This window comes from Taeniopygia guttata, chromosome 4A, assembly GCF_048771995.1.
Source record: "Taeniopygia guttata chromosome 4A, bTaeGut7.mat, whole genome shotgun sequence".
In the NCBI taxonomy this organism is placed as follows: domain Eukaryota; kingdom Metazoa; phylum Chordata; class Aves; order Passeriformes; family Estrildidae; genus Taeniopygia; species Taeniopygia guttata.
The window spans coordinates 9,517,795-9,533,861 of NC_133029.1; the positions used below are offsets into that span (position 1 = coordinate 9,517,795).

The 16,067-nt window shown below is 45.9% G+C and overlaps 1 protein-coding gene across 6 annotated transcripts in view; it reads left to right on the forward strand.

Annotated features, from left to right (window-relative positions):
* Nucleotides 1–16,067, forward strand: part of GRIA3 (glutamate ionotropic receptor AMPA type subunit 3) — a 145,117-nt gene that overhangs the window by 123,338 nt on the left and 5,712 nt on the right. For 3 of the 6 annotated variants that reach the window (XR_012055996.1, XM_041716163.2, XM_072929120.1), the window contains exon 14: nt 481–595. The exons of the other annotated variants lie outside the window; for them this stretch is intronic. Coding sequence is in view for 2 of the 3 variants with exons in the window: in XM_041716163.2 (XP_041572097.1) it covers nt 481–595 (115 nt within the window). In the remaining variant the exon portion in view is untranslated. The remainder of the gene's footprint in view (nt 1–480; nt 596–16,067) is intronic. 6 annotated transcript variants of the gene reach the window in all.

The window sequence follows — 16,067 nt, forward strand, 5'->3', positions numbered from 1 at the left end:
TTTCTTGTGGATTTTGAGGTAACTTAAAAGTTTAAAATCTTCAATATTCCATGGAGTTAAATAAGACGGTAAATTATGGTTTCATTTATTTAATGCATCCATTTTTTTGTGTTCTCTTCGTGTTGTCCTCTCTGATTGTTTGTTGCTGTTTTAATTTTACAGTTCAATGGCTTTTTCAATTTAAATGGTAAAAGCCGAGTTAACCTGCCATATGTGACGAATGTTAACTGCATGATGTGGTGTTGTTACTTTTTTTCTCAAAGACGATTTCCCCATCCCGCACACTTCAGTTTTGAGCAAATGTTATCCTCCATGCCACCTTCCAATATTTAACCCTGTATTTGCTGTACAGACATTTTGATAGCTCCACGTTCTGTGAAATTTTAGCCAATTTGTCCTCTTGTGCTCCTTTTTTTATACGTTACGATTTCCTAAGCATTTGTGCATTTTTTCTTACAAGTTATGTTTTATCGTTTCAAGAAATGCTGTTAACCTGGCAGTATTAAAACTGAATGAGCAAGGCCTCTTGGACAAATTGAAAAACAAATGGTGGTACGACAAAGGAGAGTGCGGCAGCGGGGGAGGTGACTCCAAGGTCAGCCTCAATGTCACCACAATCGGGTACCTTAGCAAAGAGTAATCGGCAAGGCTGTTATTTTGCTTCTCAAGAAAAAAAAACTCCAAAAAAAAGCAGATGAAAATTATTTCATTAATTGTGGTGGGGAAAGAAATCACTATTTTCTTGTTCAGTAGCTCTTTCAAAGAAACAGTCTTATTTAATATCATCAGCGGGTTTGTTCAAGCTTGGAAACCTTATTTAACTAACAGATAGAAAGTCTAGTGTTGGTGGGACCTACGCAGAGTAAATCAGCGAGGTAACTATACAAGAAGCCAATGATCACCTCTGATCACTGTTCCAACCCTTGAGGGCAAGGGTGTATGAGACTTTTTTTGCCAGGACCAGTTGTGCCAGCACAGACCTAGAAGTGAAAGAGCTCCTGTTTCCTTTAGCTTTTTTGGGGAGGTTTTGGAAATTGTGCCTGGAGTATTCAAATGTCACCTTTTGTACAGCACTGACCAGTCTTCTGCACGCTCCTGTGCAGGAGTCCTGTATCCGTGTTTGACATGCCTTTGATACAGATGTGAACCCAAATCTGGCTCCAGTGGCAGCAGTGGCAGCCTCATCACTGCCTGCTGCTGAGCTGAGGCTTCTCCCAGCCTTCCAGGCAGCCTGTACTGCACCTTCACAAAGTTGCTTCAGTGAGCTCCTGTATTTTAAATGTTAGCTAGTGTGCTTTCCTCTTGCCAGCTTTGGCCTGTAGGACTGGCAGCTTCTGCAGTCTTTAACCCAGCAAGGAAAAGCTATAGCTAGAGTTGGCTGGGTGCTATTGGTCACCTTGGGTGCAGGAATTAGCAAGAAAATTAATTTAAATGACATTGTTATACTGAAAAGTACTGAAATTCATTTTTATAGTGACACTCTTCTACATCTAGTAAAACCAGATCTTTAGGGAACTATAACTCCTAATCTCTCCAATAAAAATGCTTCAGATTTGGTCCAAAATCAATAATAACAGTAAACTGCAGTTTCAGACAATTACTGCAAATTACTGCTACAATCTATTCATAGGAGTTGCATACAGTTGGCTATATAGGAAATTGCTCAGCTTGTCATGTCTACTGCTAGCAAAAGCCACTGTGTAATATTAAAGGAAGGAAAAGCTCTTGAATTTGGATTGATTCAGTAGCTGGAGGTCTGCAGTGCTCAGCAGCAGCCTGGAGATGAGCAGAAGCTTTTTTATGCTTTTTAGCTCTGCTGCTCATCCTCCACAGAACATTTTTATATGTCATATTTGCTAGTATATTAAACGTTTAATATCCTCCTGGGATCCAGCACCTCACTGTCTAATGCTGCCTCCCTGAAAGAAAACTCTTCATACAAACCAACTTCAATGAACTTCATTGCTTCAAGTGCATTGAATTAAACCCAGCCAATAAGACTTAAAGCCCTAAGGAAAGTAAAGAGGGCTTTTTAAATGGTCGAAATTAGGGCAGGGCCATCCTTCTGTTTTTTGCTTGTTCTGGAAGATGTTTTACAAAGAACGATGCTGTCTATTTGGCAGGTCCTCAGTCCGGTCAGGCAATGTTGAGGGAGTGGAGTCTGAGTGCTCTGCTGATATGAATTGGTACCCAGAGAAGAAGGAAGGGAAGCAAACACAATGATGTGTGTTTTGCTAGTTTAGTCCCAAGTGATGTCTGCAGTGTGCTGTAACACGCTGTGGTGAAGGACTTGTTTGAGCTACAGTCACCGGCTCTAGGGGCACAGCTCAGCTGGCAGGAGTCCCAGAGAGGAGAACATGGGACACAGAAGACCTCCCACAGAAGACTAAGCTGAGGAAGGCAGGGAAGGGGTCAGTGGCTGTTTCTAAAGGTGTGGTAAAACAAAGGGCTTTTTTTGTTGCCAAGTGGCTTTTCCTTTGAGGTAGTTCTGTAGGCCCTGAGCACTGCAGCCTGCAGTGCAGCTCCGTTGCAGCAGACAGGCAGAGCCTTCCCAGCACAGCCCATGGCCGGCCAGACCCTGCCCCAGCCCAGCAGGAGCCCCACTGCCCTCTCAGGAGGCACGAGCTCTGATGCTGCCCCATGTACACTGCAGCTCCAGGAGTCTTGCTGGCCTCTCTCTCCTCACTGTCCTCCCACCAGAAGTTGCCCCCATCATCTCATCCCATCTCTCCAGTTAATTGTTTATATGAACAATTTATTTGTAGATCATTCAGAGGAGTCACTGCAAAACTCTTATTTTTTTCCCTTTTTACCTTAAAGGAGGTGGCAGCTGGGGGAATCGGGATGGAGTGGTGAAGGTGCCTGAGGTGGAGATACAGACCTTGCCCTCCATCTCAACCATTGCTCACTTGGGGCAGCTCTCTCTACCGGCTGAGCTGACAGACTCCTCTCTCAGCTTCCCCAGTAGAGACCCGGCCTTGGGAAATCGCTGCCCCCAAGTTGGCAATCAGCCGCCTCCTGCCCCCTGACAGGGGATTGTGTGATGGGTTGTGTGCAGATGTGTCAGACTGGTGGTGCCTTTCTTAAGCTGAACTCCTCTGTGACTCTGATACTTTAGCTCACGCTGAAAGCCAGAGGTGAGTATGAGCTGTTTGCTTGTGCCAGTGCCCATCGTTGTACTGCAAGGGACCGGTCACCCCTCCCGTGCTCGTCCTCCCTGCGGTCTCACATGCGCTGTGCCTGTGCTCCGAGAGGAATCACTCTGAGGTGTGAGTTCATCTCTCGTTACCATATCTTACCGCCTCTGGAAAATTAAACTGTGACTTCCATTTTCACAAGGATTTTGAGTCTTGCAGCAAGATAAAGAAAAGGTATTCAATTGGCTTTCTGTAGGATTTGAATCTGTTGGTTTACACAGAGTGTAAGGTTAAGCCTGTGGGCATTCCGTGCTCCTGGGGTTCACTCGTAATTCAAGACTAAAAAAATTGTGCCATTTTAATGAGTTTGTTATAAAGGCCTCCGCTGACACATGTCTTGTTTTCAATGCTGAAAGTCTGTGCCAGTGCTGGCGTGGAGCAGAGGGTGCCAGTGTTGGTACTGCCCTGGCAAAGGGAATTAGGCAATTTTGGTAGTGGTCCTTATTTAACAAGTCTGAAGGGGAATATGCTCCATCCATCCATATTTTTTCTGGGATGCTTGTCAATACATTTGGGCTGCCTTGGCTGATGCAGATGTTCTGGTGCGTGCATCAAAACTCATTCACTTAGCCCTCCTAAATGAGCTTGAATTTAGTTTCATGGCAAAATTATCCTCTCTTCAAATGCTCTTATACATGCAGGCTGAGTTGTCAGTCGTGAGAGAATACAAAATAATAGTTGTAAAAAAAAATATATATTCCAGGAAATATGTTGCAGTGTATTACAAGTCTGGAAACTAATTATTTTGTTTATTATACAGTCCTATAATCTTGAAGCTGAGTGATTCCTGAATAGCGATTTAACAAGAATTAGACAAAGGGGATGCAGACGGCGGTCACAGCCTGAGTGACTTAAATGAAACTAATTATTCAGTAGCATAGGAACAATTTCCTGCTAAGATAAATTTCCACAGTTCTGCTGTTGATAAATTTCTTGTATTCTTATACCTTCATGGTAGCATTTAATGACAACCAACATGGAAGGAGAATATTTGAATGCAGCTTCTCACCAGCTTCACCTGCCAAGATTCCCTGCTAATTATTTGACTTACTTTCTTTAATATATTCTTTTTTTAGGCTGATACCTCTTTTTGAGTACATCAGAGAAATGACATGCAATGTAATACTATTTGATTTTCCAATTGTTTCTTTTTAATCACAGAATTACTTTTCCAGTGTGGTAGTTGAGTTCTGCCCTCAGAGCTGTGCTCCATACAATATCCCATTCCCAAGACCTTCAGAGCTGTGAGTGTGGCCATTAGCAGATGGGGTCTGTTCCCCCATGTCTGTGTGCTGTTTTGGTTTGATACCTTTTCAGCACAGCCGTTAGCTTTTGCAGCATAATTTTTTTAAGTGGCATATTTTTAGAAGAAATCTGTTATGCTTTATTTTAGATAATACCTGATGCCTAAAGAGCACCATTGCCAAACATATCGTGCATAAAAGAGAACATTTGGGGAAATGGCTATCTTAAAAAGATGCAGCACGATTTATTTGAGCAATTTGTTTGAAATTATGTTCATCAGCATGAATTTTCCTGTCATCCATACTATAGGCCTGCGTTATGAGCTAGAAAAAGATAAAATGGCTGATCAGAGCCAGTGACAGTAACACAGAGCTAATTCATGCTTAGAGCTGGGAAAGTAATATGAAATTACTGTGTTGTGCAAATTAGTGACAAAGCAAAATAATGCTTTAAAAGGAAGACACCAGAATATTGGTTTAATTGACAGCTATTACTTTATAGTGTATTAGGAAATAATACTGTGTATGTTTTGTGCCAGTGACGAAGTCTTAATGCTGTAGGAGTTCATTGGAGCATCTCAGAGCACTGCCAAGAAGGGCATAGAGACTGCTCTGGTTTGCAGAAACATCAGTGCTGTTGTGCAGATTGTTGAGGGTATTTTCCTGGAAATGGAACTGGGAGAAGCAGCACGAAAAATTGGGAAGAGTAGGTTGCCTATGCTGCAAAGGAGTTGGTGGAGTCAGAACCAGTGGTGTCCAAGAATTTGGAACTGTTCAGTTTTGCCAGTATAACCTTCAGCATCGTGGAGACTGGCTTTGCTGCCTTGCCAAAGGAGACTTGTTTGTGCAGCATTAATTGTGGCAGACCTGGGGCTTGTGCAGGGACGCCAAGTCCTGCCTTTATGGCTGTAAGAAATCTTAAAGACTTGTTAATTGTGCACTCCTTTTGATAATATCTGTGGTGCTTAACAGTTAATTTCCATAGATTGCTTACATGAGTCGTTTATCCTGCACTGTAAGTATCAGTATGGGAAAAGTCAAAGCAGAAGGCTCTGTGGTACAGGAAAAGGAAAAAAGGAAAACCAGCAGCTGGAAGTGGCGCTCCCAGCAAAAGGAGCAGGGCCCTTTCTTTGAACGTCTCCTTGGGGGTCTGGGCTTGGTTGCTTCTCTTTAATAGTAACTGCTGTCATTTAACATACAAAGGGAAAAGTAAATGCCTTTCTTCTACTTCAAAGTGACTCGAATGTTTCTGCATTGTGCTCGCGTGGATCCAGGCACTGGTGCTGCTCTGTGGATTTCTCTCTTGCCAGCACTGTAACCCTGGGCCGAATGCCTCTAGCTTTTGTACAGCACGTAGCTGTTCTATGAATGTCTTGTGGACTAAGCAGCACCTACCTGCAGCCTGCTGAGGAGCCAAGAGCAGGAGTCACAGAAGAAGCCATTTCAAGAGGAAAATAAAGATGGGGGGGAAAATGGATGTGCCTAGAGACAAGAGAAGGTGAGGGGATAGCCAGCGTGCAAGGTAAGTTGAGTCTCTTGCTCGTACCCATCCAGGTTGGAAAGGACCCAAGCAATGGCAGGAGAGGTCCATGCTGCTCTTTCAGATGTTGTAAGTTTGAGTGCAATTTTGGGCACCTGCCCTCCTTTGCTCTTCTTTCTCCCTCTCACCACATCCGTACCTCAAATATCAGGCACTGCTGTGAATGAGACACAGTGACTTGTTATGGCTTGTATTTCCTAATCCAATCAGTGTGTATTATTGCATTAGCACTTGGCACGTCTCTTAAATTGTGATCCTGTTAGTACAGAGTTTAATTTGTTTGAGCTACATTTGGGAAACATGTAAATATTCTTTCGTAGAGACACTGCTGCTGCCAAACACAGGCTGCAGACTCTGCAGAGAGCAGAAGAACTTGCAGCCTCAGCTGGTAACACATCTGTCTCTGTAGAGGTGTGCACAGAGTGTCTATAGATGATGCAATGACCTCATGTGTTCATTCAAGCACCCAAATTTTAAATGTGTACCTGGTGACCAAGGGAAAAACACTTCACATTCCACAAGGATAAACTGGATGCTCCAACCTGTAATGGCAAGTTACTCCTGCCCAGTAATGGAGACTGTAACAAAGTTCTGTTATGGAGAACTATTGCAGGTGCTCAGTGCTCAGCAGGAGCTAAACCCATCCCCTGGCAGCCAGGGAGCTGCAGCCCCAGGATGCTCCTCACCATCACTCAGGGCCCCGGGAGCAAAGGGAACTGCTGCTGGCTCTGCTGTTGAGGAAAAACAACATCCTCTGCCAGGGGATTTATTGCTCTGCCTCCAAGCACTACCCCAGCCGTCGACATGAAGCATATTTCTTGGGTGGCTGGGGGATATATAGGGCTTGGTGCTGTTTTAATTTTCTAATTGTGCAAGCTCTTTGTCTTTCCAAACTAGATGGCTTTCTCTTTTATCCCTTCCTCTGCCCACCCATAAAGCATTTCAATCCCTCAAATGTTGACTCTTGGAAATGTGCAACTGCTGGTAACACAGGGCAGGGAAAAAGTGGTGTGGGTCTGAAATGGTAGCAAAGAGCAACCAAGGGCTCATTATTTAAAAAAGAAATGCCTGGTGCTTTTTGCTTTTTTTCATTGAATATTGAATGTTCAGTGTGGAATATGAAATATCACTTTTTGAGACCAAAGGTAGGACGTAGTGATTGACAAGAAGGAGCAGGGATTGACCATATGTGTTTTTGCCTGTATTTTCAAGGTTCTTCACTCCTGCTTGAGGTACCAGGCAACTGTAGTCTTTAAACAAACATAGTGGGTTTGGATTATGAGCCCATTTCCAAAGTCTTCTCCATCCCTCACATGTGGGTGTGTCACAAAACATGAAATCATGGCACAGAGACATTGCTAAATTGATTAATTGCAACAGGCAGATGGATGATCTGATCTGAGCAAGGGCAGAGCCCTTGGATGATGCATTCATCCCCAGCTTTTGTATCTATTCAGAAGTTATTTCAGTAACAAGATCTGACAAAAAGTCCATTCAATAGTTACAGATCAGGATGGGATTTATACAGCTTGGGGGAATAAAGTGCCTTATTTGATTTAGATGGGTCTTTAACCTCGAGCAATGCCCTCTAGAGAGTAGTGCTGGATTTGGTGTATCTTCCTAGATATATTTTAATGATATCAAGATAGTTGTTAGTGATATTTTTTATGGTATCCTGTCAAATTAAGCAGAGAGCCTGGACTTGATTTCTGCCTTTGTCAGTCCCTGCACAGCCAAGTGCCTGTGCAGGCTGGCTCAGGGATGCAGCAGTGGCCATTTGCCTTCTGGCCCACTCAGCTCCACTCAACAGGACTGGAGGCTGCATTCAGCATCACCTCCCCTCCTCCTGCCAGCAGGACAGGGAAGACTGGTGGTTCTGTGTGATGTGTGGCAGTGAGGGATTTCTCTGCTCGGCTGGAAGCAGTGCCAGGCAGTGGTGCCATGGTTCAGGGGCACACTGAGGGTAGCTCAGCTGATAAGACCAAGGTTGTGGGTTCAGAAAGGCCCCCTATGGGCCTTTCATTTAAGAGTTGGATTCAATGGTGCTTGTGGGTCCCTTTCAGCTGTTATTCTGTTATATTCTGTTATTCTGTAATCTCTGTGCTCCTCAGGTATTTCCCCCTCAGAACATGGTAAATGTGGCATGTTCCACGTGTCTGCAGCAATCTGCTCTCTGTGCTTTCCCTGAAGTTAGTGGGGATTAGCCAGTGACACTAGCAGGAACAATTAATTCAGTGTTTTCAGTAGTTTTACCCAAGAGGATTTTAGGAAGCATTTTGGATTTAGAAAATACTTGCTTGTTTGCACCTTATTCCACTTGCCTTTCTCTGATACTGTGAGGTGGATTATAGAAACCCAAGTGTTTAACATCTGAACTCTTTGATGTTACAATGGTTTTGATTGGGTTGTGCTGATGTCAGCAATCCCAGGGATGTACAGCTCTGGTCATAAGGAACAAAGGAAGACATTTCTTGCTGTAGAAGTGAGAGTGCTCCAAATATGTCAGATTCCTGAACTAAAAGGATTAGGCCAAACCAACTAGGAGTATTTAATTATAAAACAAGTTTATTATTATTTAATGATAAACAAGTAAAAAACCACTTTATAATGAACTAAAGAAGACCTGGTACCACCATGGACTCTCACATCCTTCACATCACTGAGATTTGGCCAGGAGAGTAATGAGCCCTTTGCAGAGGCCAAGCCCTTGCTCTGACCATGGGGCTTGGCCAGCGCAGCACTCTGATGCAGAGGGAGAACGTCACCTTTCATTAGGAGGAACAGATTTGGACTCTCAGGAGGGACAGATTTGCCAGAAGCCTCCTGTGGCTTTCTGTTGCTCTGATGCCACAAATCAGCAATAAATCTGGCTTAGCCAGATACTAGGCCAGATTTACAGCTGTTCTGTGCCATGCAGTGTGACACAGCCAGAGCCCAGGGTTGTCTTTGGCACTGATTTCACCTTCTCCTGTGCACCCAAAGGGCAAGTACCAAGTACAGGAAATCACACAGCTTTTCTGTAAATGCTGCATCCCAAGTGATGTGTGCCTGCATTTCCATGACACTTCTCCAACCAGAGGAAATTGTTGTCTGCTGTTCTTCTGCTGGGAAAAAATGAACAAGGGCCTGTTGGTGACCACCCAGGACTGTGCAGTGTTAAGTACACAGGGAGGTCTGTTAGCCAAGGACAGTTCTGGTGGCCATATTTGCTGTATGTTTGGAGCCAGCATCCATCTGCTTTTGTGAGAAGAATTCCCACTGCCACTGGCCTTAGATTTCTGAGCTTCACCTCTAAATGAACTCTGTATTGCTGGTGAGATGGCCAGCGTCCCTCCATGGTGCTGCTGAGGACATGGATGTCCTGGCCAATAGCCCTGCAGGAGCCTGTGGAGCTCTCCTGTGCAGGAGCCACTCATGAGCAGTGAATCTGCAGTGGTTGGAGTTCTTACCCAGTGTTTGACATCTCCTGAGCCAGCTGGGCACCCCTCCCTGGCTGAAGTGCTGATCAGGTCTGCTGCAGTTTCTGCTCTGCTATCCTGAGCCACAGCCCCAGGCACACGAGAAGAGAGGGTGTTTTCAAAACCAGAGAGGAGATCTGAATGCTGAATGTTATTCTGGTCTTCCTTCAAGTACATGGGTGATTTCTTTACTCTCTACCCCCAAAAAAGCTATGTTTGGACTCTCAAAATGCTGCAAGCAACATTGTGAAAATGCCACACTGTACACCTGATACTCTACAGAAAATCAGAAGCCAGCTGATGGTGGGTGAAAGAACACTTGCAGCTGTAAAACCCAGGTAGTGAGAGGTGCCAGGGCAGCCCATGCACTGCCCTCCCCATCCTGTGCCACCCTGAGGAAGCCCTTTAATTGGTGCTGTGAAGAGCCTTGCTTGTTGCCCCTTTACTTTGCAGCTTGCTTTTCTGAAGGATTGCATCTAAAAATTCTAAATGAATTCTGAGGAATGGTTCATCTGGTTTGAAAGGAGCAGTGTGCCGTCAGCTGAGTTCATTCACTCTCCTTGGCAGTGATTGGGTTTGGGTATAACATTTATATTACATCCATTAGAGCATGGAATGGGATGTGAATTATCCAAAGCTGTTCCAATCATCACTTAAATATTTTATAGATTGCAAGTAATAAACATAACTACAGTGTTGCTGAGACTTCATGCTACTCAAACACCAGCTGGAGCTGAAAAAAGTCTGCAGATTATTGGGTGAGATGTTTGAGTCCTAAAGTGACTTCTGTTCCCATTTCTCACCTCTAGTGGTTATTGACTCCTTGTATCACCTGCTGCAGCTTGTGAGGACCAACCCAAACACTGGCTACAAAGGCACTGGCATCTTTCCTGGAAAACAGCCCTTTCCTGGCAAGATTGCAATGTTCTTTTCATAAATTACCAACGCTTTTCCAAGAAACTGCTCGGATTCTTCTCTGCAGTCCAAGTTTGTTCAGGAAAGGATCCTGTTTGCAGCACTAGCACACAAACACGATGGCCAGTAACTGGAACCTAGCTGCCAAAAGGAGCAGCCTGGCCCGCCTTTGCAGTCCTATGTGGGACTGCAGCCTGCCAGGCATGTGGCTTAAGCTGGTACAAGTTAGTGATGGCAGTTAGGTGGAACATCTGGTTTGGGGTTATCTTCTTTAAATAGGTGCAGGTGAAATCATGACAATTAACCTAAAAAGTCATTAATCACACTACTAAAAACCTGCTATGATTTATAATTTGAGAGGGTCAGAAGTTCTACCTTCCCGCTTTTGGGACTAATAAAGGTCTGCTCCTTCGATAATTAATTTACTTCTCTTCTACTTCAAGCTTGTTCTGGCCAGAAAGAATAGAAAGTAATATTATAATACCGCCAGTTTTCTCAGTGGAGATAACATTTACTGCAACTAACTTGAAACTGGGGCTTTGGTAAGAGGAGGCAAGGCAAGAAATCCCTCAGACAGGTGAGACTGTCTCAAAGAGAAGAGGAGAGAGTGGATGGCCTCTGTGTCATTGTGCTCGCTCTTTTCCATATTAATTGCATGAATGGAAGATGGGTAATAATCAAAAATAAATATAATAAATGCTTTGCAAAGAGCACATAGCAGCTCCTTCTGAGAAGGAGCATCTGCATGGTGAACATGCTCAGCCTAGAAACAATGCCATGTTTTGTACAAGATCAACCTGCATGACAAAGTGCTGTAGCACCTCCTGAATTTGAGGGAGAGGTGGCCCAAGTTCTTAAACTGAACCTGAAGCTCTGGGGGCGCAACTCAAGGGTGAGATTTTAAAGAGTGTGTTTTTCAAAAATCATTTCATTCCATCAGTATCCTGTCCTCTGGGGCCACCAGCAGCAAAGGGTGCAAAGGGCTTCTGAGTCTGGTGTCCTGCACCCAGACAGGCTAAGGTGCAGCAGGGAGGAGATCACAGGGCCACACAGCAAAAGAAAAATGAGGTCATTTTGGGATGGTGTCATATTAAATCTGGAAAAAGACTGGCACAGCTTGTTTTCCAGCAGTAGCTGATGGCTGAAGAGGGGAAGGTTATGCTGCCAGCATCTGAACAGAGTCTCCTAACAGGGTGGCAGAGAAACAAAACAGCTGAAACTCCAATAAAAACCACTTCTGTCAAGGTCTAAAATCGTGTTTGTGGCAGTCTCTGTAAAGCCTATAAAACAGGTGGGCACTGATGTTACAGTCATGCCACTCTTAAAAGAAGCAGCCACTGCAGATGGCTTAATTCCCCTCTAAGGGCCATATTATCCCATATGAAGCTCCTGGTATTGTTTCTCTAAACTCAAGTCTTCCAATCATTTGTAGAAAAAAATCTTAGCAGGGTTTGGTAGAGCTGCCCAAGAGAACCAACCTCACAGGTTTAGGCCTGGATGATTCAGATCATACTGGATGAAAAGCAAAAGCAAGGAAACAAAATCCTTTAGTTATGGGAAGGAAGAAAAACACTGCAAGTTTCTGGACAAGAATACTGGCCTGTGTAATCCAAAATGCTGACATCCCCATCCAAATGGCCTCATCTCATCTCAAACCTCCAAACATTTTACTTTTATCAAAGCAACCAAGCTAACAGAGAGAGATCTGGAACCACACAGGAGAGATGAAAAAGAATCCCATCATAAATAAAAGCATGGAAAAACAGTGGAAGCTACCTAGGAAAGGGCCAAGGACTTCATAGGATATCCCATACAGCCCAACAACAGCAACATAATTAAAAAAAAAAAAAAAAAAACAACTGGAAAGCACAAAAATATCCCAAGAAAACTACAAGGAAATTGAAGTCCTCTGAGACAGAGCCCCAGAAAATGAGGAAATGATCCTCTGGAGTGGACAGTGAGAGAAGTAGGTGGCTGGTGATGCAGCCTTCCCACGAGACCCAGACAAGTCATTTAGTGTCTCCATTCCTCTGCCTCTAAGGCAATTCAAAAAATCCTCTCTCAGTCAAGCAGTCCCAGGGCAAGCTTTGAAAAATTCGCTCCCTGGACCCAGCAGCCATCACTCCTGGAAGAACCTTGCAATTTCCTCTATAAGAACCAACAGAACACTTTGCAGTTTGGTGGCCTTGGACTGGCTGGCCCAGGCAGGGTGCTGGCAGTGCCCAAGGGACACTGTTGGGACCAGCTGGGTGTGACCTGGGGGGTGACACAGAGGATTTCTGTTCCATGGGCACTGCTGAGCACTCAGTGAAAAAGGCCAGGATCCAGACATGTCTCTCTGCACTTCCATCAGAATCTCAGCCAAAGCCATGACTGACTCTGACTGTTAAATTGAACCAGGCTAGACAGATACTCAGAGATGAGCAATGGAAAATGTATCAGCAACCAGGCTCACTTTCCAGTATATCTACTTACCTTAGGAACTGGGGATTTGAGGAGTCCATCCTGCACCAGCTCATTCCTGAAGTGCTGGACCAGGGGTTGCTGAGGCATCACACCTCTTACAAGTAGAAGGTTTCTCAAATCCTGCTGCAAAGGAAACAGCTCATGCATTAGGAGGTTTTGGGATTTATTTCCTGGAAGCAGGCAAAATGGTTCCGTAGGACTTTGATGAAACAAGCTGTGGTTTGTGCTTCACAAATTGGTGCCTTCCACATTGAGAGGGGGTCCTCACTCAGGTACAAGATGTTCATCCCAGTGCCCTGCCCAGTGAAGTGACTGAGCCAGGGGAGGCTGGGAACTTGCTCAGGCAAATCATCAGGCCTTCTGTGTGCTGGGGGGACAGGACAGGCCAAGGCAGGGAGGGACAGGCACCAGCTACTCTTTCATGTCTGACTTGCCTCCCCTGTTCCCTCTGTAGACAGCCTGGCCCTCTGGTACCAGCCACCTGCTCAGGCCCCATGCCAGGCAGGATGGGGACAGCCCCAGGCCCAGAGCACCCTGGCATGATGACAGCTCCACCAGCAAAGCCTGGGTGGCCCTGAAGCAAGGAGTGACTCCTTGGCACCTGTGTGCCCATCCCACTCAGCTCCTCATGGTAGGATACATAGATGGACCAAGTCACCGCTCTCCTACCCAGGCTGAGGGAATGTGGTACCTCACCTGGCAAACAGGACTGTGACAAATGATAATGAAGCCCCCAATTTAGGCAAATTCCCATCTGTTTAGTTAAGATAATTTTAGTTTACTACTTTTTCTTTTCTTTTTTCTTTTTTTTCTTATTTTTTTGGCAGTTGTGTTTGCTCAATTAGCTGCAATCTTGGCTTAAAAAAAATAAAGCACCCTAATTAGCATATTAAGCCTGTACATTTCCCAATACTGTATAATGTTGTGAAAGCTAATCTATAATGTATTGGATGTTATGCAAATTCTCAGTACTCCGTATGGGGTTTACAAAGGCATGCAAATTAAAAATAGTGTTCAGAATAGGACTGGGGGGAGGGGGAAATTTGCACAATAAAATATGCAGGTAGGAGGAAAGATGTTTATAACCTTCTTCCTATTGTTTGTGTATTCTCAGTGCACAATGCTTTTCAAAGCTGAGAGATGTATTGCATAAAATCTCTCCAAATTAGATAGTTTTTAAATGAAATTTAAAATGAGAGTACTGTTCTCTGAGCAATAATTCACCCTGCTCTCTGCTGGGGCTTGTAAGGGGAAGGTAAAGGCACTGAGCTTTCACTGGCTGGTGTTGCAGGCATGCACAGCTGCTCATAACATGTTCATCTGGGGATCCCCAGGGGCCCCAACACAGCCCAGCTGCCCCACAGGGTCCATGGTGGGGCTTGGCCAGGACCTGGCTGCTGCCCATGGGTGTAACCAAGCAGGGCAGTTGTGTTCCCTGCACCCCCGGGATGTTGGCAGGGTCTCGAGGCGTGCTTTGATCCCATTAATATTTTATAGCCCACCTGTAGGAGGATGCAGGCAGAGCTGCAGCACAGCTGGCTTTTTAGGATGCCATTGGCTCCTGATGGAGGAGCTCTGCCTGCTGCCAGTGCCGGGCCAGCAAACATGGTCTGTCTCATGTGGCTTGTCACTGCCACCCATTGGCTGTGTCCAGCTGAGTGTGTACAGCCAGCCCTGATGGATATTTAATTAGATTACAGCTGCTGTTTAAAAATAGCCATTTTATAAAAATAAAGTCTTGGCTGGTGTCAAACTGAGCCCTGTGCAGGCCAGGAGTGAGTGGTGCTGCCTCTGCCTGGACAGCCGGGAGGCTCTGCAGGCAGTGCTGGCAGTGCTGCTGGGACCAGCAGTTGTCCCCACCTTGATGGCTTTCCTCTGCTCTTGCCTCCCTGCTGGCCTGGGTGACTACTCAGGGTCATGTCGGAGCAGGCTGTGGAGCGTTCAGCTCAGGAGCTCTTGAATGCAATAATTTTTCTCATGATACCCCACGAGCTTCTTGGCTTGGCTGCCACCCTCCTGCCAAAGGATACGGAGCATCTCCAAGAGCAGCTCTTCCCAGCATGAGCCACCAACAGTCTCACAGCCATCTCAAAAGCAGCTTCTTGGCAGATGAGGCAACAGGGCTTTTCTCTACCAGCTACTTCTTTCAGCATCTTGCCCTGCCCCAGGCATGGCAGGGCTCAGCCATTCCTGTTGCTCAGAGCTGTGAGCCCTTCCAGTCTGGGGATGTTTTCCTAAATGTCAGTGTGCAATTTAGCTTATATTTAAGATGTTTTGTGTAGGTCTTGCTGGTCTTTCTCCTGAGTCTCTTCTGCTGTGCAGAGTCAGGCACTTTGGGCAGGGGTGGGAGAAAAGCAGAGAGCAGCCATGAGGCTGGCACTGGAGCAGACATGGGCTGAGCTCCTGCATTCTCCTCTGCTGACAGCCGGCCTGAATGGACCCCAAGCAGGCTGTGCTCATGTCTGCCTGGTGTCATCCTGTGCAAAGTGGCACAGCATTGCTGGGGATAAGAACCCAGTCCTGGGCAGCCGTGGAGCAGGGATCAGAGCTGTTCAAGCAGGAGCAGAACTGAAGATGTTCCTTGCACAGGCAGCCTGTCTCATGGAAGCAGGCAGGGAAAAAACCAAGACTTCGCACAAGGAGGAAGTGGAAATGACAAAACCTAACCGAGAGCTCCTCAGGTGCTGCTTTCCCACATGGAAGGGCCAGATGAGCTCAGCCCCTCTGGGCTGTGGGCTTTTGGCAGCGCAAGTCAGCAACTCCATTTATCCTGCCAACATTTCCCACCCTGGGCACTTTCAGCCGGCATTTCCATATTCATCAGTTTGCCTTATAGAGGTCTGCATTTGCTTATTTTCTGCTGCAGTTCCCTGGACTGGGGGAGCTGGAGATGCAGCAGTTGAGGGAGTGCAGCCAAGCGCGGTGTGTCCGAGGCCCTGCAGCTCGGTGGGGAAGTGGCTGTGGCGGCCGCCAAATCCCCCTCCATGGGTCCAGCCTGGGGCTGCTGCTTTGCAGATGGGCACAGAGACCCCCCAGGCACGGGGATTGCCGGGGAACAGGGGCTCCAAGTGTTGTCTGACAGCCACAGTGGCTGCTGTGGGGGCTTCTGTCTGTCAGTGCAATAGGGGGCCCTGCTGGATCGAACCCACCCAGATCTGTACAGCTACTGCCAGTGCCTGTGGCGCACCAAAGGGGGAGATTGGCCTTGCTTTGTTTCTACTGCCTTCATTTAACAGTGAGTGCCGAT